Here is a 23,303-nt window from a genome sequence, read left to right on the forward strand (position 1 = left end):
GGTGTGACCCAGCAAACAGGCAGATTGTGTGTGTATTGTGTGCACTATAAGTGCATACAGGCCAGTATTTCTGTAGCAGCATTCACAGGCACGTATTACGTGAATGCATCATGCTGTGCGTTATGTTTGCATTTGTCTGCATCGTGCTGCAATGGTATGTGGTTTTAAGCAACAGAAGTATTTTTTATAGTGTTCATTTTTTTCTAAGTCTTATGGTACTATATCAAAAATATAAAGTATAATATATACATAAACTGATTTATAGAAAATCAATGTGCTATGATATACACCATTTTATGATCAAGTGCACACACCGCTGCAAGAGAATTTACTGCAAAATATTTCAGCTTGCATTATATTCTGCTGCTTATCCATACAAAGTCACAAAGTGGCAATAATTATCCGCATAAATTCACAAAGTGATGATAATTATCCATACAAATTCTCAGTGACAATAATTATCCACACAAATTCACAAAGTGACAATATTTGCAAGTTATATTTCCTATGAGAGTTCAGCCTTTTCCTTCGTATCTTTGACATTTGTATTTTTTTAAGATACACTTTACTGAACCCTGTGCGGTAATTGGCCCATCGTAGTTACTTAGGAGCAGTGGGCAACTACTGTGCAGTGCCCGGGCAGCAAATGTGGGGTTAAGGGCCTTGCTATGTGGATCTTATCATGCCTTTGGGTAGTGTCTGTTCGGTGGAGCACACTCACGGTCCATGGCCATGCCCACAGAGATGCACTTTTTGAAGCGACACAGTTGGCACTGATTACGGGTGATCTTGTCGATGATGCAGCACCCATCGTACTTGCAGGAGTAGGAGGGGTGCAGGTTCTTCTGGATGGTGCGTCGGAAGAACCCCTGAGGCAGAAAAGATTGAGGACAAATTGTAATTAAAATATCACAGAATGTTGCTTACTTATGTTTATTGCTTATTGCATTTTAATGTCATCTCCAAGCGAGAGACTGCATCAAATGTGTGGCAGTTCATGTCCTAGTTTTCCTATATCATATAGTGCTTCAGAGAGAGACAGAAAGAAAGAGAAAGGATGGGAAGTGCAACTGTGGCCAATATAAGCATACTTCACTAAAATATGGACTATGATTTTCGCTTGTTTGTTCTTCTTGCTTAAGAATGTGCTGCAGTATCATGGGTGAACCTTTGTCACACGGTGAGTGAGCTGACCTCAATAACACTGAAAAAGAGAAGAGAATAAAAGCAAGGAAATGAAAGAAGGCCAGCCATCTCAGGCTGACAGTCACATGAGCGGGTGAGTGGAGGCGGAGGAAGGGGGGGGGGGGGTTACAGTAGATCAGAAAATCAGGGGAACAAGCGGCTCAATTGAACGTATCGAGAGGCTGTCACTCGGACGGCGAATCTCTCCCCGACTCTTCGTGAGACGCCAGCTGGTCTCGACGACTGGGAGGACAAACACGGCACCGCGTTTGTCTGTTTATGGAAAGACTTGGTGGGCTTGCCCTGGAGTCACCTGCCTCTTAGGTAAGATAATACCTTTATGACAGGGAGTGTCTCTGGGAAATGTGTGGCTTGAACTCCTGTAAAAAAAAAAAAAAAAATAGGGCGGGCGGGGTCTGTCCTGCGTCTACCCCTGGGCCTACACCTATGGCAGCTGCTTACCTTGCACCCCTCGCAGGTGATGCAGCGGTAGTGGTAGCCGGTGGCCTTGTCTCCGCACACGACACAGGGCTCATCCTTCTCCAGGTAGCTGGGGATGTACCCTTGAAAAGAGAGACTCGGCGTTAGGTGGGGAGACAACAAGGATGTGTGTGGGGAGAAGAGAGAAGGCCCTGAAGAGGCACAGCACCAACACTGCCTTACATATCAACCCCCATATATGTACACACACACACACACACACCAGACCTGAGTCAAATATGTAATTGTTTTGGCTTTACTGAGCTTGTCTGGTGTATTGGAGCCGGAAATACTCTCAAAAAGTGCAAACCACACCTTCAGGTCCTCTTGGTTGGCTCAATTGCACTAGGCAGGATCAATTGAGCATAGAAAAGTATTTGAATCCAAAACAATTAGGTATTTGACCCAGGTCTGACACACACACACACACACACACACACCCACACACACACATACACACATAAAACTTTAGTGGGGGGCTGAACTCATCATTGTAACAATATTTAAAGCATAAAATCATAAAATCATAAAAAATGTCCCCTTTTGGTTTCTATGTCCCCTCTAGGTAGATGTGCAATGACACCATGGTCCCCTGTTAGATAGGTAGACAAGTGCACACACACGCACGCACACACACACACACACACACACACACTCTCACTTACACACACACAGACACACACGCCCACCCTGGAATGTATTCATACAAGCCCACAAATATAAATATAACATACACCCAGGCACATACAAAACTGTGGACACATACACAATAAAAAAAGAACATGAGCATCTGACCTCGATCACATTGTGCCAGCATGCTTTCACTTAACATAATTCTTCCTGAGTGATTGTGACATGATTCATGTGGTTATTTTCTGTACTGTTCACAATAGCCATTTTATAAAAGGTGCTCAAGTTCTGTGTATAATATGCAGCCAGTAGAAGTACTTTGATTAATTCACAACATATGTTATTCTGGTATGCGGCTCTTACACATGGTAACCACCACAGAGCACTGAAGTGTAAACTACAGTGGAACATAGCATACACGTATGCAAAGCCTAGCCATAGCCACTCAATGAATCTGAAACTACAAGCCTCACGACAAGCAAAACTGTGACAGAAAAAACCCCCTGCCGATAACCCAAATGACGGCAATCATCATGGTGGCAGGCTCCCTTTCTCCAGGACTGTCATACACGCATAGACTACGTATATTGTATCACGAGAGGCTCCCTTTTCAGGTGAGGAGCACATTTTCTGCCGCGTGTGAAAATTGATTTAATCCTTCCTTCACATTATGCCAATCTGGAGCCTTGGAAAGCGGTTAGGTGGTCCAGGACAAAAAGATGATTTCAGGAGGGGGCTTCTATTTTGCCAAGAAAAACCTGTGAGTGTGGGGGTGGGGGTTAGCAAATGCTGATGGTGTCATTTCCATTTCCCGGCACATCAGTTCATCAAAGATTCAATACTCCACTGCAAAGGGGTGCCAGAAAGAGAGAGAGCCATTCTGGCATGCACATGCAGACATATTAGATAAATGTACGTTACACACACACAAATGCACATGCTCACATACACATGTATGCGCATTTACACACATGCATTTCAATGCATGAGCGCACATACTGTGTGCAACAGGCACGCACACATCGACACACACGACATATGGGCATATACATATGTGTGTATACATGCATATTCACATACACAGACAGGAACACACACACACAAAGCCCATGTTGCGCAAACACAGAAACCGAGACATACACGCATGCACGCACACACACACACACATAGACTATCTATTCAAAATGGCTTTGAAGCTGCCTCAGTAAGCTAATTACGAGTGGCTTTAGACATTCATAAAAGAAACCTTCCCAGCCTATGCAAGCACATCCCTTGGGAGATGAGGGTATACCATAGGATTAGATGTAATATCAGGGGGATTTTGTGTACATTTCTTGGGGGGAAATGAGGCTGAGTGTCCTCACACAGAGAGCAGGGCTCATCTTGTGTCAAAATAAACCAGTTGAGCAAGGCCGAAACCCCCCCCCCCCCACGCCTGTCCTGCTCGCATGTACACCGCCGTTTATACCTCATTAACCCTTGCAGACAAAAGCGACTGCGGTCGCGGTTCACATTCGGTCAGGTCAGCTGCCTCAAACCTCAGTCAGGAGCCTCAAACAGCCCTGGTGGAACAGCCACTCAAAGGTGATCAAGTCTGTTCTATTTGGGGAAATTTGAGTACTAAGTCTCTCCTATATTTAGCCGACAAGGAGGCACAGAACAGCCTGTGCTTTCTCCAGACGCTTGTTAGTTCGTTTAACTTGAGCAAAGGGGCTTAAAGACACAGGAAATTGCATATTATCCAGCGTCAAGGAAAATGTGAAGGTTTCATGCGTAAGTTTGGGACCGGGCCAATACATGAAGCTCCGTCGACATGCCGACCGCCCTGCCTAGCCAGTTCCCGTGTTGACAGCTTCTCCAACGGGCTTTTCCTTTCCGAGCTCACATGCTACTTGCTGTGCCGCACGAAAGCACTCTATCCCCAGACAAAGAAATTCAGCCTCCATCTTAAGCTCTGCTTGTATGGAGGGACAGGAGCAGTTAATTCGCGTGATTTTCTTTCCCGCCGCAAACCTGCAGCTAGTAAGCACAGCTTCTACAACAAGCCCCGAAAAGCTAGAAAATAGGACAGCCAGTCCAAAATTAGCTTCCTGCACTTATCAGCCTATAATGACTGGGTGATAATACTTTTTTTTCATTCATAGTGGCACTGTAGATATCCAATCCCCACCCTAATTTGGAAAGTCCAATTATCTGCAACCACAGCCACGCTGTGAGAACCCCACTGCCGATTTGGAAAAGTGTAGACCAGGGAGGTCCTTGAAGGTCGTGAACTGCTGGTTTTTCCACCCTCCCTTTACCTGGGAGTCAGGTGTGAAGACAGTCTAGACAATCTGTAGCACTTGTTGTTTAGTTAATTACCTGGGAGAAAAGAAAATCAGGGGTGGATTTGGATTCATGGGCCAGATTTGATGATCCCTGGTGTAGACATGTGATTCTTCTCTCAAACATGGCTTCTCACATTGCAGACAATAGCTAAGCTTGCACAGAGTGGAATCGGAGGAAGACCATTCATAAGCTGCTGCAGCATGCAGTCTACGCTTTATTGACCAGCAAGGGTTCCACACAACAATGAAAGGCAGACCTCTAATCAACTGAACCACCCCATACGCTGGGTGATGTGCATTTGTCATATGGAGCTAATAGCCATAGCTTCCACTGGCACGGTCTGGATTCGATAATAAAATCAATGTCTGAAATACCGTTCATCCCAAAAACCCAAGGCTAGGTGACTCATAAAAAGAGCACTCCCAAAAGATGTCAACCTTCCCTGCACAAGTTGAACCATTCCGGGGCTAATCGGCCCCAAACGGGCCTTGGCAGCCGGTGTGCTTCTACATCTGTCCACATCTGCGCTCAGCAGATGACGAACCCATATGTTTTACGGCTTCCAAGTGGACTCCGTGTCCCTCCGATTCTTTCAATCCCCTCTCCACAAATCCTTACGTATGAAGCGGCTGCTCATTCCGAGCATTCTGCCCCGGAGAAGAAAGCCGGCGTGGGATTTTTCATTTGAAGGATGAAAGCCATCCCCAAAAAAGGTTTCTTTTTCCCCCCTTTGTGTGATAAATACCCCGAGTGAATGCGGCGGCGGTAAATCACAGCCTCCACCTCTCCCGTCCCCGGCCCAGACAGCCACGGGGCAACCTGAGGTCCTCCGGCCCGTGTTCCCGCTTGCGTCTTTCAGCCATCGTAAAAAACCTTCAAGATACGGACCTGCCGGTTAACCGGGCCGTTTCAGGAAGCTGACGTGGGAGCGCTCGGCCCTGGTCAACGTCGTTCGGCAGTCAACAAACGGAGGCTGAGAGATTAGGCCTGAGGTGTGCCTGCACCCAAGAAACTGCAGGGATGGCAGATAGCCGGTTTGGCGACTGTAAGGCCAGGCTGCTTTCAGAATGAATAAGATCAAAGCTAAGGCACACCACTACCTTGCTATAATGAGTCAGTGTTATGTGTCACTGTGGCTTGTGGAGCGTTCTCTGGTTTGAAGATGCTATGCTAGGGTACAGCCTTGGTGCAGTCTTGAAAGACCTGGGTCAAATATGGAATTGTTTTGAATTCAAATACTTTTCTACGCTCGATTGATCTTGCCGGAGCCAACCAAGAGGACCAGAAGGCAGGGGTTTGCATTTAATTTTTATTTAGAGAGTATTTCATCGGTTCCAATACACCGGACACGCTCAGTAAAGCGTATAAAAGTATTTGAATCCAACACAATTCTGTAATTATTTGACCCAGATCTGCAAGTTTCCTCAATACCCACAGCTCCTTACCGGACATGCTCTTCACCGAACATTGGCTGTTCTTTCTCTTCCTTTTCGGGCCATCGAGCCACCTGGGGGGGATAGAGAGAGCGAGAGCGAGAGCGAGAGAAAGAGAGAGAGAGAGAGAGACAGATTAGTCCAAGACCAAAGTGTAACATGACACGTAAACACATACAGTGACTTGCATATGGAGCCACCCACATGCAAGCGGGTATGTGCACACAGTACATACACTGCAATGCACCAAAGGTGGCAAAACCTCTTTCTCCTCTTGCAAGCGTTTCAAGCTTTTTTAACAAAGTAAAACATTCTTTAAAAAGTAAAACAGTAGGCTCTAAGTGCTTCCCAACAGCATTACGTCAGTAGCCAGCGCTACTAAAATTTTCACGAACAAAAGGGATGGGGGGAAATGACAAAAAGTAGGCGGGGGTAGCGATTCTAACACAGCTGTTACCATGGACCCGGGCGTCCATGAGCACAGTCGCTAGAAGGAACTGGCTGAGGGGTCCTCTGAGATACGGTGGAAGAGCGCCTTATGTAACAGCGTGTCCGAAAAATGAGCTTAGAGCTGCCAGTCTGAGACCCTTAAATTCTGAAGAAGCTCTCCTCACGCAACGAGGGGATTCGGATCCAACGAAAGCCTCTATAAATGTCAGCAGAAAAAGGCGCCGCGACACAGTGCGCTGGGAAAAGCTGTCAGGAACAGCAGCCGAGAAACAAGCTTTTCCCTCTGTCTCCCCACCAGGGCGTTCGCTGCAAACCCCTTTATATTCCCAGCTTTCTGGTATCTTTGCTTACAGGACACTGTCAGGCACGACAGGCTTTGATGAATGGGCCCGTTTGGGGCTTAACTCCTTAACATGCAGCCGTCTCCACAAATTCACCCCGTGTCCCTTTACTAAAAACGATTACTCAGTAACCTCCTTGCCGATGCTGTGATTGGGTACCAGACCTGGGTCAAATACCTTATGTAATTGTTTTGGCTTCAAATACTTTCCTATGCTTTGCTGAGCTTGTCTGGGATATTGAAACCTATGAAATACTTTCAAAAAGTGCAAATCCTGCATTCTGGTCCTCTTGGTTGGCTCACTTGCACCAGGCAACATCAATTGAGCAAAGAAAAGTATTGGAATCCAAAAGAATCACATATCTGATCCAGGTCTGGGAATTTCTGGTCTAAAACAGGTGGATTTTTGTGAACTTGGATCTGCAGTTGAACATCAGTCAGAGATGGACTGAGCCCAGTGGAGCCTGGAGGCCACTGGTCACTAATGGAAGGCCCATATGCATAGTTTTCACTTTCATATGATCTTGGAGCTTTCGACTTGGGTTCCATACTGATTCAAGTAAAATAAAAATAAATTTCATTTTGGTTGCATATTTTAGAGTGAAGGTGCCATTTTTCCGAGCTGTTCTGAAATGATTTCCCAGGTGACATTACGTATGATTTTGCATAAGCATCGGATGAAATTGCGAAACATTAACATGCTAATGCGTATGGGCCTGTAAGAGGTCAAACTAATTTGACCAATTACCGCTGCAAACTGCTAAAACCGCAGTTGCTGACTTTATTTTCTTTCACTCAGTTATACTTCTGATGCCTTTGGCTACAAGAGCATGCGCAGAGCACGTTGAGAGTGCTGGTTTATTGTTCAGAAGACTACAGCAGCAGTGGTTCTACTGGAAAGATGGTGCGTCGTCTGCGGCTGCCGTTATCCTGTCATCCTCACAAATTTCTGCCCAGCACTCAGGCCTCGTTATGCAGCCATCAGATATTCAGAGGCTCAGAGCGATATCGATGAAGCTGTCAGCTGACAGACAGGCTCATGCCTCTGACAGAGCTGCCCCCTCCCCCACACACAGACAGAGCCAGTGGCACTGGGGAGACAGGGCGGGGGGGAGTGGGCGGGGGAGAGAGAGAGAGAGAGACAGAGCGGCAGAGGGAGAAAACACAGCGAGAGAGACAGAGAGGCAGCAGCAGAGAGAGAGAGGCAGTGGGAGAGAGAGAGAAAAAGGGAGAGTGCGAGAGAGGACAACTCACTGGGTCAATTAAAAATCAGTCATGCTTTCGTTGACCGACAGAGAGCTGCCGCTGAATCTAATTACAGTTAACGAAGCAGACTGGGAAGAGAATAGAGAGAGAGCTTGTTTAACCCCAGCTCTCCCTGCTTTCAGTTCATTTAAATTTCAAGGTGCTTTATTAGCATGTCCTATAACAGTCAAATATCATCAGCAATAACAGACAAAATAATTACAGAACACTGCCAGCACTTCTCTTTCTCTCTCTATCTCACTCTCCCACTCACCCTCTAAACCTCCTACAAACAGATATCCACATCCTGCTGATGTACAGTACAGGAGGTTGAAGGGATGACAGGTGGCAGTGGAGGACAGTTAGCGTAGCTCCAGGTTATTGGTGCAGAAATGCACTGAATACGCTTCACAAGACAGTGCTTTCCACTAAGGTCAAACGGACCTGCTTGCTCTAAAGCAAAGTCAGCCATGTCCTCGTCTTCCAAACGCTGTTTAAAAAAAGGAGCTGCGTTCGGCTTCTGTCAAGTTAAAAAGCTCTGCCCTTCCCGCCGGAGTATCAATTATTTCACACTCTACAAGACTTTGGCATTAAGGTGCACTCCGCATAAGGCAGCGGCTCAAAACAACGGGCGTGGCTGGCATCGGGGCTGCAGAACTGTAAAGCGGGAATGTTAAGTAGACCGTTTTGTGTTCAAAGTACAAGTTTAATCTAATAAAACTCAGAGCTGTCGGGGTGGGGGGTGGGGGGGATTCAATGTATGCACCAATGGTTGTAAAACCTGCAACAGTCTCATTTTATGCTCTGCATAACCTTGCATCTGTGTAGTGCATTTCATAGACAACAAATAAAAAGGCTACTGTACCTTTCAACTCTACCAACGTGCATGAAAAAACAACAAACAAGCCGGATGTAAACATTTCAGCCACTATTGGAGAAGGATAGAAAGATAAAAAAAACAAAAAACAGGGATGTTGATAACAGCAATGTTGATGAAAACAGATAGACCAACATCCTTACAGTGTAATGCAGTCAAGCCAACCAGACAATGAGTTTGCAGAGATGGTTTGAGAACACCTGCCACTCTTCACGTTGGTTTTGCTATAAAGAGGGTAAATATCAGGACTGATTGCTAGAAAGTAAACAACATAATCAAGATCCAGTCAATGTTCAGACTGTGGGTGGATGAAAGCAACACAATTCATCAAAATAAATCCATCACTTTATTTTGCCAATCAGCAAATGACAAAGCACAGATGTTTCGCTGGGCAGAATAATTGTGAGCATTGAGGGGAAAAATATCACCCTCCACATGAGCACACACAATACATGCAAACCAGAATTTGGACACAATAATGGAAACATCTAACAATATATGAATGTTGAGTTGAGTCGGGCCACTTGGGCCTTCAGAATAGCTTCAATCTTCCTTGGAATGCTGTCACGCAAGCTGTGAGCTGTGTGCAGAGGAATATTGGGGGAAGGAAACCCTCCAGTCAGGATAACTGAAGTGGAAATCTATTTCACTCGCTGTGGTCCAGAACTTTCCATGAAGTGTTTTTATATCTGGTGACTGAGGAGGCCATGGAAGGGATCTGACCACATATTGGTGGCATCGGTGGCTAAGTCTGGTGGTCGCCAGTCTACCGCCAACTGACCCTTGAGTTTGGGCTCTGACGCTCCCCGTCTCCCAACCAGTGCTCTCCCCTGCTGAAAAAAATTAGCTCAAGCTAGTTTTTGAAGCAGCTGGTAACTGGTTGATCAGTTCAGACCAGCTGCATACTCAACATGGTTTGACCTGCACAAGCTATGTTTGAAACAGCTGGTAGCTGACAATTTCCAGCAGGTCATAGCTTGATTTTACAGCAGGGTCTGGATCCCTCCTATTCCCTTCCCTCCTTAACTGTCAGCACCTCCATCCTTCTCCTCTTCTTCTTTCACCATATTATCCCTCCTCCACCTTTCTATCTGCTAGCAGTGTCTCTCCACCTCTCTTTTCTCCCTGTCATTTTCCCCTCTGTGAGTGACAGCCCCAGAAGAGACATGTGGACACCAGCTGCAGGTAACAGGCAGGAACGCCCCTTGTGTACACGCTAAACACTGTGCTATTTTCAAACAAACACAGCGTATCTTATATGAATCATCTCTCATAAATCATCAACATAAATCATAGCCCAAAATGTCAAAATGAGTAAGGGCTGGGCGAAGGTGAAAATGTATCTTTTTCACAGATGCCCTAATTAAGATCAAAACAAGAGAGGTCCCAACAGAGCCTTTTGTTTTTGTTACAGTAGCAGCTGGAGGCCTGCCACATGCAAATCACCCCGTGCCTCCCTTCCCCAAATCCTCTGTTTGATAATCACTACATTTTTTCTGTCATTGCCAAAGCTCTCTCTCCTTTTCCTGTGCGCCTGTCTTATTTTAGCAGCAGCCTAAAACGCACTGGCAAAGTATATGGGTAGATACATAAAAAAAAAACAGCTGCAAGGTGCCCCGCAGAGCAGATTTCCCCAAACAGAAGCAAAGAGGCACTTTGCTGACACGATACGATGTTAAAAGTCAGTTGTAATAAGCCTCCTCCTCAACACGCCGCCCCCCTCATCCCTGCCCGATCTAACACGGAGTCCTGAATCCCCCAAAAATACAACGCTGAGCCTTTTCCACTTGGTGGCACTGTGGAAGTCGTCCCTGAAAACAGTGAAAATAGCAGGGGAGTAGCAGCTATTTCTGCAGTGCACTTGTCCTTGCTCCTTGGCAGCTAGCGAGGCCGTGTGGCCCAGCCACACGGATCGGTTTACAGATATCCCGGCGGGAGGCCGGGTGGAACGGCACCCACCCAAACCATACTCCGTCCACCCCGCCCCCCCCCCCCCCCCCCACACCCCCACTGTTGCTTGTGAACTGCACACGGGTAACGGTGACCCAACAGAGCTAGTTTAACCGTAGTTAAAACTCTGCATGCTTTTAACGGTGTGTCATTACTTGATTCGAGCATGATGGCATGCCCCCTGAAAATGGATATGCCGCACAATGTGCATGGCAGGGCATGAAATGTGAAAAGCTATAACGGAGTTTCCTTACCAGACTTTTGGCACCAGCTCAAGCCATATATATATATATATATATATATATATATATATATATATATATATACATACAGAACACACACAGTATATTCTATATATTGTATATACAACCAGATATTGTATATGTTGTACAGTGTATTCATCCAGATGAGAAAATTGATATAAATAAAACCCATCTGTTTACAAATATCATGCCAAAATCCTATGGAAACGAGAAAAGGACAAAGTGTTTCATGGCTAAGAAAGACCTTTTCCACATGAATGACTGCTTAAACCTTTCCTTCACAAACTGTGTCGAAGATGAGGTCATTGAGTTTGGACTGTACCACTTCCAACCGGGGCTGGGAGTTCTGCCAGGAGATGCGTAATTGGCCGGCGGGGAGGGTTTCAGTCAGCAAGTGTAAGACCCGCCTTTTCGCTCACTATCCCGGAGCGCAGACCATGAGCAATCTTGCTGCAAAAACCTGTCCAAGTATTTCCGTCGCTGGCGTTGCCATCACAAACCGATTCCGGATAATGAAAAATGGCTGGAAGGAAGATCCGTGATTAGGAGTATCAGGATTGTTCAATCGTGTCATTTCCTTTTCGAAATGGCCAGTGTAGGGATTGGAGCCAGACCTCCCCAGTTTTTTCGAGTGAACTTTCAAACCTTGGCGAGCGGGCTGGAACCGTACGAGGGAGCGCTCCAAGTTCCGCGGAGAGCAGCCCTTTGATGAGTGACGAGGAACATTTGCATTTACATTTCAGGCATTTGCCTGATGTGCTCATCCAAAAAGACAATTCGCGTAAAATAACTAAACGCCTCCATTGGAGAATGTCCAACATCCTAAGAAACGATTAGTGAGAAGTGCAATGGTCGGGCCATAACACCATGGCTATAGGTAATCCTATGTCACTTCTATTAAACTGGAAGAGAAGGTAGAGGAAGGATTGGTGAAGATGTGGAAGAGGCAACTGGGACTCGTGGTGGAGAAGGGAGGGGGAGAAATGCAAACATTTGTCCCCAGCTTATTGTGATGGTCAGCAGTCAGCCCTGCTAGGTTGCTAAAGCTGGTAGGCAGTGACAAACAGTTGGGCAGGGGGGCCGTCTACGCAGGGATCTGTCTCCTAACCCTAATCCCCGCCTCGGCCGGCGCACTGCAACCACAGCAACCGACACTGTCGTCACGTACCCCAGACGGCCTCCGCTGACCTGACATAACCGACCCCTCTTCAAACCTCTCGAAACTGTCTTTGGCCTCCCAAGATGTGGCGCCCAGCTCTGATCTTCCCAGCAAGCACTGCAAAAAAGTGTGTCTCAACAAGTGTTTTAGTCTCGTAATGAAACTTAGTATTCTTTTATTCCAAGTAGGAAATATTTTCTTGTTACAAATTGCTTTTTGCTTGCTTTTTGCTTTGCTTGCTATGTGAAATGATCTTACCCCATTGGCGAATCCTGAAATTACTAAAACTGTCTCATTGGCGATATTGTGTCTTAGCAAAACACAAATAAGATTTACATTAAGATAAGATTTTAAATAAAGACTAAAATACTTGTTAAGATGTGTGTTCCTTTGTAAACTCCGTAAACCCCCATAACGCCCCAGATATCTGAAATCTCCTGTCCTTGTTCTTAAGAGTCCTACAGCACTCAGTTCCATGAGCACCTCACCTCACCTACTACTTCCCTAGCTCCCCCAACACCCCCAACACACACACACATACGCACACTCACACACACACATACGCACCATACCTGCCAACCTTGCAGAATATTTATTTTTGGTTTATGTGTGCATGTAAGCCGATTTTATTGGTTCACCCGATCAAGTCTATGAAAGCTTGGAATCCTTCCTTTCTTGACACCACTCTATTTCTACATACGGTAAAACTCATGATTCTAACAATATATATTTAGAAAGCAATAGACAATAGGCCTACATTATTGAGACCCTTTTTTAATGAAGAAAACGAATGACAGGGAATGACATGGCACACATTCGATGCTTCAAAGCACAGTATTTTGGACTGAATAGATAACCACGGAGCTGAGATTATCCTTACGCACAAAATACCCCCCCAGGAACATTCAACAATGTTCTTTGTCTTCCTTTTGTGTATGAGTTCAGTTATAACTAAATACATATGTCATTTAATTATAGTTAAATATATAACACATGCTATTATTATTATAACTACTATTGTTAATATAATAATGTTATATTTATTCATATGAGAGTGTCTCACAACTGCCCACTGAAACAGTATAATATGGAACACTCATCATGGAAATAATGTGCAAACATGTGATGTTATCATCTGGATAACACCACAACATACCTCCGGTTAATTACTGCAGTTTTAACTACTAAACTAGCTAGTTGTGCGTGTAGTCCTAGAAACATCGCAAATGGCTAACCTTAACATCAGCTAATTTAGCAGGATCGGCGTTAGCCTAGTCGGTAAATTAACATTAACAACCGATATCTGTAACCACCACGTCTGTCTCTCCCGCAAGATGTCAAGATATTTCGGCAATGTGAAAAACCAAAGGTGATTTTTGTACCATGAATTATTTATCAATTCATTAATCATGCTAATTGTTCCTTAAACAAAAACAAGAAAGAAAAGAACATGCAGTAATGTTCATCTCTGCATAGTTTTAACTCGCATCCTGTACCTGCATTAATAGGACCAAAACTTGCATTGTTGGCACAGAAATGAGTGCAGGTTGCCAGGTATGACACACCCACACCATCTCCATCCTGACTCCCCATGGAAGTTGATGATGGAAGTTGATGATGATGCTTGCTCATTGTGCGGGCGGAGGAACACCATCCTCCAGGCCAAACACCTTTTAACTCCACCTCGCACTAAAAGCAAGCTACCACTGGCTCTCTTTTTTTGCTAAGCCTACAACTGCAACCTCCAACAGTACAGCAGCAATACTCCCGACTGCCTATGTTACAGATCTAAATTATGCAAGGGCTGGGGACATTTATCAACCAGCTGATATAGTAAAACCACAGGGGCCTGGCGAGAGCAAAAGCAAGCGGAGTGACAAACAAATTAATCTGGGAAATGGGGGCTTTAATTACACCTGCTGTTGGGCGGGAGGGAGCGCCACAGCCGGCCAATGACTGATGAGAGAGGAGAGCCGGCTGGGCGTGCAAACCGCTCGGAGTGTCCAATCTGATTTCACTTAATACCAAGGGCCCCTCGTCTTTAATTAGCCAAGAACAACAGCGGGCTCTATTTAGACGCGTGGTTCCAGTCCGCCGCCCCCGCCAGCGAGCCGCTAATCTACTGACAGGTGTCCGTCGCTGCCGCGTAATCAAGCCGGGCTTCCGCAGCTTTGCTTTCATTTTCACCCGCTAATCTGCACCGGGGATCAGTCGGGGGGAATTTGACGCTGCATTCCAAAGGGAGGTGGCCGGCCCTGCCGGACTGCTGCCAAGGACCCTCTCTGGTGACGTGCGCAAAGACGCCTCTCCAGCGATGCCCCCGTAGGTCCGCGCATCGGGCCGTGCCCCCGAGACTTCGGAAGAGGCACACCCATTGGCCACCCTCGGTCACGACGTGTACCTCAACCCTCGACGGGGGGCGGGTTTTTGCATCCGGGTCGTGATAGGATGACGATCGATCGAGGCTCCCCCGCCCACGCTTTCCGGACCTCGGGAAAATGGTCAGGGGCGCGATTTATTTCCGAATTACGGTCTGAGAAGAAGGCAACAACCTCCATTAAAGATGTGGTGGAGAGGGGGTGGGGGGAGGGGGACATGCTCTGATGTGGTTCTGAAGGAGCAGAAGAAGCAAAGTGGGTAGATGGTTAGGTTTTAAACAGCTCCCGGGGGGGCCTGCTTTATGTGGGAAATGTAGACGACTCCCATGACCCCTGGCTTACTGCAGAGAGAGCTGAAGATATAGCCGTCGCAGTGGGAGGGGACTCAACTGACAGCGCTGTGGGGGGGGGGGTTTACTTGGGAGGCAAGGCAGTGGAGCAAAAGCTGACAGAGGAGAGAAGCGGAACGATAGGAGGAAGAAGTGAAGAAGATGAGAAGAGAAGATGGAGCTAGGGGGTAAGGGGAGACGCTTCATCGGAAGGGAGGAGACTGCAGGAGGGGAGAAGGGAGGGAGATAGTGAAAGAACAGAAGACAAATAGAGCAGAGTGGAAAGAACGAATGCACATGTAGTACACGTTGTTCTAAACAAAGAAATCGCAGAACAAACAAAGAAATCGCAGAAGGACTCCATCGTAGCAGAGGAACTTTGAAGCAAGACCGAGCCACGGTTTCTCAAATGGGAGTCTTCTGACTTTTATGAACAACACTTGAGGTGAACTCCACCTGAAATTCTTACTTTGTTGAGAAGATTCACAACACCGGACAGACAAAGCCCTGCGTATGACTGACCACTGGTACAAATATGTCTTACAGACCCAGGATAATGATTTTTAATACAAGCACACAAACCATAACACAGCACAGAACACGAAGTACTGCATTTATCTAGTGCATCTGGAAAGGCGGCAGTGGGCGGGACTGACCGTTTCTCTTCTCCCTCTGATGGGTTAGGGTCCTGCTCCTCGGGCATGTGTTCCATTCACCTCAATTCCATCCAGCGGCCAATCATGCGAGACTGAGGCGGGCCCCACCCTCGGATGCACACTTGGCATTCGCAGGTCTGTGATGGTTCAGTCAGCCATCACAAGGTCGCACCGGTCCAGGTCTCCACGGCCAACCTTTTCCAGTGACATGCGACAGGTGGACACGTGACCTTCGATCCCCAGCGATGCGGACAGATTGCGAATGTACCTGGAACAAAACAAAAAAAACAACACCAAGGTCATTCGCTCCGGTCAGCCAATTCCGCTTCGCTGTGAATGTTACAACTGTCTGACGATTACGCGGGAATGGCGGGACGGGGCCGGAGTTAATGCGAGCGTCGTTTCGAGCGAATGCGCACCGTGCCTCATGCCCGTGTGAAGAACCGTCGCCGTGCGGCCGCGGGCGTGGGCCCTTTACACAAAATGGCCGACTGAGTTCCCAGACACAACGCATGGATTAACTGCACCCGAAAACCACGGCCGACACAATGCCAGGCGAGGGAGACGGCTGAGTTGAGCTAGAGAGCTCTGCGTGCTGATTGGCTGCAAAATGCACGATCCACAAGCTAAAGTACAGTATGTACTTATAGGAGTAAGACTGCGTGATGGGGTCAAGCCGGTTTAGGCATACTCAGAAGTGGGCTAATGACTCAGAAGCTAAAAGTCCTAGCCAGACTTCCTACTCTGTTAACCTCACTCCACCCCTAAATTCTTCCGTCTAATCTCCCCGACAATTTAACCTATTTACACTTGACAGTCCCCTCTGACAGAGCCCCCATGAGAGAGATACAAATAATACAAATAACAGATAATACTAAATACAAGATAAAGTTATTGCAACATGTAAAAAATATACAAATGACAAATGTGGGCAAATATACAAATTTTCTGTTTTTGCAAGATATTTTCATAATACACTGCTATGGAATATATGTAAATATTTAATCATATTTCACAGATTGTCAGGGTCAGATCACCACATTATGCTACCTTATGCTGTTACCTGGCTTTGCATTTTTCAAATGAACAGACTGCGTTTTTCAGTTTAGATTTGCCACTCCTGGGCACGGCAGCCCTTTTTCCGACTGCGATTCTGACCCAAATCGGTCACGGTCATGCTGACCGTCGCACCGCTGCCAGTCACTTCAGAAACATTGGTTGGGAATGCAACCGCAAATTACTTTGAACGTCTCTGAGCGCCCCTCTCCCACTTGTAAACATAACCCTGAAAATAAGAGACAAGAAAGCCACTCCTCCCCCTGTGCCTCCTCAAAGCTGAGGTGAGTATCCACACTAGCTCAGATCGAGCAGCAAACAAAATGGAGGGTGACCACAGAGTACAGTGTGTACAGTAGTACAGTACATCTAAACTGTGCCAATCTTGTTATGAAAGCTTTATGAAAGGCACATGCTAGCATTTAACTGGGCCAATTGCATCCCTTGTACCTCAATATTGAGCATAATATCCTGACTCATTATTCCCTGGGCATGTTAACAAAAAGATAAAATTAACTCTGACAAGCACTGCATTGCTCATATTTATATGTATAGAAAGATTAATCACCTTCACCATCTCGCCACCTGACTTTTAACTGCCGCACATTTTAATATGTTCATTGGTTACACTGGCAACTGCGCTAAATAATGAACTAATACTGATTTAAAAGGGCTTTATTTACATATTTATGGGGGCTTTAATGGGGCTCCCATAAATTCATTCTTTTACAGTATATGTCTGCAATGTTTGTTTCATCAATTGTTAAGCAAAGCTATGATTATTCCGGAATGATCGCATACATATATTAAAGTTGCATCGTGTGAAAATGATGAAATGGAAAAGGTTTGTTTCTTCCCTCGCATCACCATATGCTGTGTTTAAATACAGAAACTACAATCTTGCGGGGACTGATGTCCCAGTTTGGTTTGGAAGTAGCAATAAAGACTACTTACAGTCCGAATAGAAAGTTAATATTAGAGTTCTGTCATACATCTTTAGTCTGAGGAACTCCAGACACACAGAGCACGTCACAGCAAGGCACCAAACGGGGCACAGCCTCAGTGAGAAATAAAAGACCGGAGGTCTGTCAGCAGCGGTGTCCTTTCCCCCTTAATAAACAGTCCTCTGTGGGCTTGTTACCGCACATGATGCATGTTTATAGATCTGGCATTGGTGCTCGGCGAGCTCTTGTTTCCTCAACCTCCACGGAGCCAGATCGCGGGGAACCCCGTGCAGGTGCGCAGCCGTGATCAAGCCGGCCAAAAAGGAGGGGCCCGATTTGGTGGGCGTTCAGAGACGCGCCGAGCGATTGGCTGCCTGACACAAATAATAACTTTTAGGTTTTAATGTCGGTATAAAAAGAAAACAGCTTAGAAAAAATGAATGGCCGGACACCGATGACATAAACGTGACGAGGGCGTGGCACGGAAGGGGCGCGTCTCCAGACGGGGGAGTTCGGCGAGCTAATCCTGACATCTGCTGCTACACACAGCCAGTCTTCAGTAACTGAGATGGAGGCCGAGGGCGAAGTGGGGGAGGGGGCAAAGAGCAGCGATTATGAGCGTTTGAAAAGTTTTAAGTGAAAGGGAATGAAAGCATGAAATACACAAGGGTTTCGAGGGGGAGTGGGAGAGGGGGATGGTGTGTACAGGCTCTGTTCTGTTCTGGGTTTGATTTAGGTCGCCCGTTGCCTTTTTAGCCCGATTGTTTTTCATTACAGCGGGGAAATATATGGGTGAATGGGGTGGGTGGGGCAGAGTTAGGCCACAGGGCAGAGTTGGGGTCGGGTTTTTGATGACAGCAGTGTGTGTATTGGGGGGCGAGGTAGATTCTGGGGTTAAGGTAGGATTTTAATGAGGGAGGGTTCCAGCAAGGGCCCTGAAAATTGGAGGGGGAGAGGGAGTTTTCCAACAAACTTGGAACCAGGGGGACCTGCCACGTGGTACTTAGTCCCCAACCCCACTCCACCCATCCTCAGTTTTCATCAGTCAGCCCCAAACTCATAACTGGGTCTCTTAGATCTGTGCCCAATTCTGCAATCTTCGACGGCTTTAATTGTGTGCTTGTATGGAAAAGGAATAGTTGGCAAAGGCTTCGGTGCAGATTGGGTAGACGTCGCATGAATAAAACATCCTTCTCTTGAGCTACATTCTTCTTTGCGAGGCAGATGGGGTCTGGCTGCTCTTTTTCATAGAGCTCTTCGAAAAACAGACAGAAGGGGAAATTCTGCTGTTATCGACCAGGGTGACTGATATTTGACTGGGATTTTGAATCCCGGTATTTCGAGTTCATGTCGGCAACTCCCATCTCCTTTGTCTACTTATAATCCAAATGATCACCGTATTACAATAATCACAAGAGGTTCAGAAAGACAAAACTAAGAACAGACAACTCCGCTGCCCTCGAGCACTGGAATTACCCACCCCCGCACGCACAGCGTATTGGCACAGTCACCTGGCGACGCGTGGCGTACTGGCCGTGGCTTCTGAATCTTGCCATTGTCTAGCGAGGGGCGCACAGATCAAAGGTCAGAAGGTGCAGGTGGAAAATAGGCTGGATTATACTCATATATTATCTTTTAATAACCATTAAGGTCCATGCATATTGCATAGGTTGGACTGGCAATTTCCCGAGTCTCTACGAATACAATGGAAGATGACGATAAGGCAGGTACCTTTGTTTCTCCCAAAAAGTTATTTTGTGGCATGTACAGACTTTTTTTATTTTTGTTTAAAAAAACTGACTTCTAACTAATCTCATAAATAAGAGAAATCCATTTGAAAATCCATCCAACGTATTTTCTTCTGACAGAATTTCAATAAAACATTGCCTGAATGTTTATTACTGTTTTAATTCCCCATTAAACCTGTAACTGAGTACTTAAAACGCACTATTCTATACGTAATAAATACTGACAAGTTTTTCAAGTATTTCTTAAGTTTTACTAAACGAAATAAAACCAGAGAAGATCATAACACAGGCTACTAAACCATTTGCAGAATGACTCAGTATGAACTGTTGCTCAAACGAAAGAAAACAATTATCATGTACGATAAATCATTAATTTGCATGAATGATATCGCTTACTAAACTGAACTGAGCAATTTTCTTTAGAGTGATAAACGGGAATTGGGGGTTTGCACACGTTGCGTATGCAACTTTCTCCATGGTTATTTGCATGACCCAAAATTTGAACTTGATTTTCAGGCTACCTATCTACATAGCCAAAAAATAACAACAACACAGTTTTGTTGTTTATTGGTCTCTTTGATATTGAACACAACTGGAATATATACTAGGAAATAACAAATGCACTAAATGCAACTTGCATGTACAGCACGGGCATGCTGGAAACACTGAGCAGTTTAGTTCTGTGCAAGATACATAAGACTGCTCAGTGACATAGTAGTAACAGTAGGGTAGACCGTGGAACAACAATTTAGGTTTTTGCTTCATTAAAAAAAGATATACATATTAGAACAAATTTTTGTCATTCAGAAAGAAGATTCATGTCTTTTCAATGAATATAGACCACTGCTACAGTTCTAGGGCATTCCTGGCGATTGCAGTTCGTAACTAAAATGAAAAGATTGTTCTTATTCTTATCATTACAGACGGCTGTAAGAAAAATAACAAAATACCATAGGGATCACAGTCTACAATTACAATAGCCATAAACAGTATGGGCTGCAACTCGTACCTTAGACCTGGGTTAAGCAGGTTGGTGGCAATAGGGTGAAATGCGGACCTGTCTGACAGGAAAATTGCAATAAGCTTCACGAAAATGGAAACGAGCTGCTTGAACTTGACTGACACACCCCGAGCAGCGGCTCTCCTCCCACTTCGCCGCACTGAGAGTCCCGAAATTACCAGAGGCATCCCAATCGTTTGGAAAATTCTAAATCGACAGCTCACAACCCGCCAGATGCTGGCCGGAAAATATGGCCCTATGTGTGATTCTGCTACAGTAAAACCCATTTGCTAAACGGACACCGTTGTCCACTTGTAGAGAAGAAGATTTCCTACAAGTCGCTAGATTTGTCATGCCACATTCAACTCGTCGAAGTGGACGATGGCCTCCTTCCTGCATTTGGGCCAGCACCCCCCCCCTCTTTCCCCAGAGGGGCCCTAGCTGCCATGGCAAATGGTGAAGAGGCGTCATTCTGGCACCGCCAGCGTGGCACTACCTGTGAGCCCCGCGCACTGTGGCCCCCGCAGGGTTCATCTTCAGTCTACCAGCCTTCATAACTCCAAAGGTCATGGACTGCTGCCAGGGAACATATCCCTGCCCCCCCCCCCACCCCTCACCCCTCCCCATTCTCTCCTATCTCACTGTGGCTGTTTACATAAGGCGGCGAGCGGAGAGAACATTCCCTGCTCTGTGTACACCGCTGCCGTTTCAGCCGCAGCGCACCCTGATTAGAGTCAGCCGGTTATTAATAGGTGCTAAATATCGCCCCCGGTCACAAGCGCTGTAGCCAGCTGGCGTGCACAGACCTGTCTGTCAAACAAGACTCCGCCCTCACCCCCCCATTGCTAGGGGTTTATGGGAGCTAACCAGGCCATTAGCTCGGAAGGCGAGGTAAGGCTCAGCCGGTTACCGAGGTAAGGACACTTTTTGGCGACCCGGGGGGCCAGGGGATATCGCGCCATTTCCTCCGGGGTTGGAGCGAATTCTTTCCTCCGTTTCGCCTCTCTCGACTCTCCCTTTTCCTTTACCTCCGTTTGTTCTCCCCCCTCCTTCTTTCTGGTTCCTCCCTCTCTCAAGCCCCGCCGGCCTACTTCAGACACCCCCCCCATTCCCAATTCCTTGTACAAATGATGAAGTGCCATGCGGTCTACTCCCCTGCTCCCAATATAATACACATACCCTCCCCGCCCCTCCGAAGCCATGCCGCTATAGCCCACTCTGCAGAACGGCGGCCGTGGCCACGGGGGTACCGTCGAAAACCACATTCCACCTCCCGTCCTACCTCTCATTCAGCACTGCTTTGCAACATCTGATGGGGGAAATTCAGGAGGCTCTTCCTGTGCAGACCCGGGCCAGAAAAAAAATAACCCTGGGGGGGTCAGGAGGAAAGGAGCGGTCAGGGTACTGCGGTTGTAGGGGGTAAACGGGGGAGGGTGGATTGGGGGCAGATAGCCGGGCGGGTGGGGGGGGGGGGGGGGACCGGCACCCACTGCTCACTCAGCACAGTCAGCAACACTCAGTCAAGTCGAGGCTCTTTCCCTGCTCACTCCGCCCTGCTTTGGCAAAGGCAAGCTTCGACGCTGCCAAGAATGTGACTGCGTTTGAAAAACAAATTAGGCTCCTTTTTTCCCTCTCTTTTTCCAGCCTCGCTCGTCTGTTAAGGTGGAACGGGACCTCGTCCGTCTCTCTCCGGCGACGGCGGCGCGGGGGGAAACCGCGTCGAGAAAACCAGAGGAAATCGGTCTCGGTCATGCCTCCCGCCTCCTTCAGCGGAAAGAGGCGCATCTCAGCCGAAGAAACCGTGGAAGACCAATTTCCCAGTCCACCTTAATAAACAGATAGACCAAGGTTCTGTTAAGTGTTTTCTTCCCTTTTTTTTTTTTTGAGATGACCACTTGGTCCTTCGTTATTTATGTCCGCACTGTAATCGAAAATGCATAATTGCAGACAGCATAGGAATGACTTCACATTTTGAGATTTCCAACTGTGACAGGAACTCAGAGCCGCCCCTGTCTGTGCTCCCGGGGGCCGCGCGTTTCCCTCGGGAAAAAAGAACACGGACCGTACTTGCGAAAATAACATACGGCAAAGCTCTCTCAGACACCAACTACCAACACGGATGGGAACTTCCTGTCTCATCTCCCGAGTGCTCTGCGGAATGCGAAAACCTTGCGGACAGATGGAGTGCTCGCTCAGCTTTTGGCCAGTACCATAACGCAAGGGCTTTTGTAGGCGGCAGTGTTTTATATTTTATAATGGCCAAGGAACTGGGCATAGAACCATTGGGTTGCCTGTTTGATTCCCAGGTAGGACGCTGTTGTCGTGCCCTTTGAAGTTACCTAAATTGCTCACTGCATAAACGGATACTAAAAATGCAAAACAGTGCAGATAAAAAAGAAAATGCAAAAAAGTTCTGGATAAGCGCATCTGTTAAATGCTTGTAATGTGCAAATGTAATGTAAGCCCGAAGTGGAATGTTGGGATTTTCAAAACAGTTGCTCATGTTGCATCTGATTATCGGTCTCACGCTCGAGTCGCCCAGCCAAGCGTGTTATTTGTTGGCTATCTCCTCCGTGCTTTCCTGCAGAGAATCCAACAGAGACGGGAGGGGGGGGGGGGCTGGGTGCAAAAACTCTCAGCGCCGATTGGCTGGTGAAGAGGACGACCAAACATTTTGCCTTCGCAAAAATAGCGGGGAAGCAAGCGACCAAACAATCGTCTTAATATTTAAAAAATATTTATTTCTGGGTCTGGGGGCTCCATGCTGGATATGAAAATCAGTATCTCAAATGTTTTCTTTCCGGGGCTGACGGCTCACCGCAGCGTAGCGGAGGCAGAGACGAAGCGCTCTG

General features: G+C 46.7%; 1 protein-coding gene across 3 annotated transcripts in view; it reads right to left on the minus strand.

The window, feature by feature from the left end:
- The window catches only part of LOC133121661 (thyroid hormone receptor alpha), a 127,546-nt gene that overhangs the window by 15,193 nt on the left and 89,050 nt on the right, over positions 1-23,303 (minus strand). For all 3 annotated transcript variants that reach the window (XM_061231020.1, XM_061231022.1, XM_061231021.1), the window contains exons 3-6: positions 15,704-15,971; positions 6,069-6,130; positions 1,648-1,748; positions 722-869 (exon numbers count right to left, since the gene is read on the minus strand). In XM_061231020.1, the coding sequence (XP_061087004.1) occupies positions 722-869; positions 1,648-1,748; positions 6,069-6,130; positions 15,704-15,759 (367 nt within the window). In that variant the 5' untranslated portion in view covers positions 15,760-15,971. The remainder of the gene's footprint in view (positions 1-721; positions 870-1,647; positions 1,749-6,068; positions 6,131-15,703; positions 15,972-23,303) is intronic.

Source organism: Conger conger, chromosome 2, assembly GCF_963514075.1.
Source record: "Conger conger chromosome 2, fConCon1.1, whole genome shotgun sequence".
Classification (NCBI taxonomy): domain Eukaryota; kingdom Metazoa; phylum Chordata; class Actinopteri; order Anguilliformes; family Congridae; genus Conger; species Conger conger.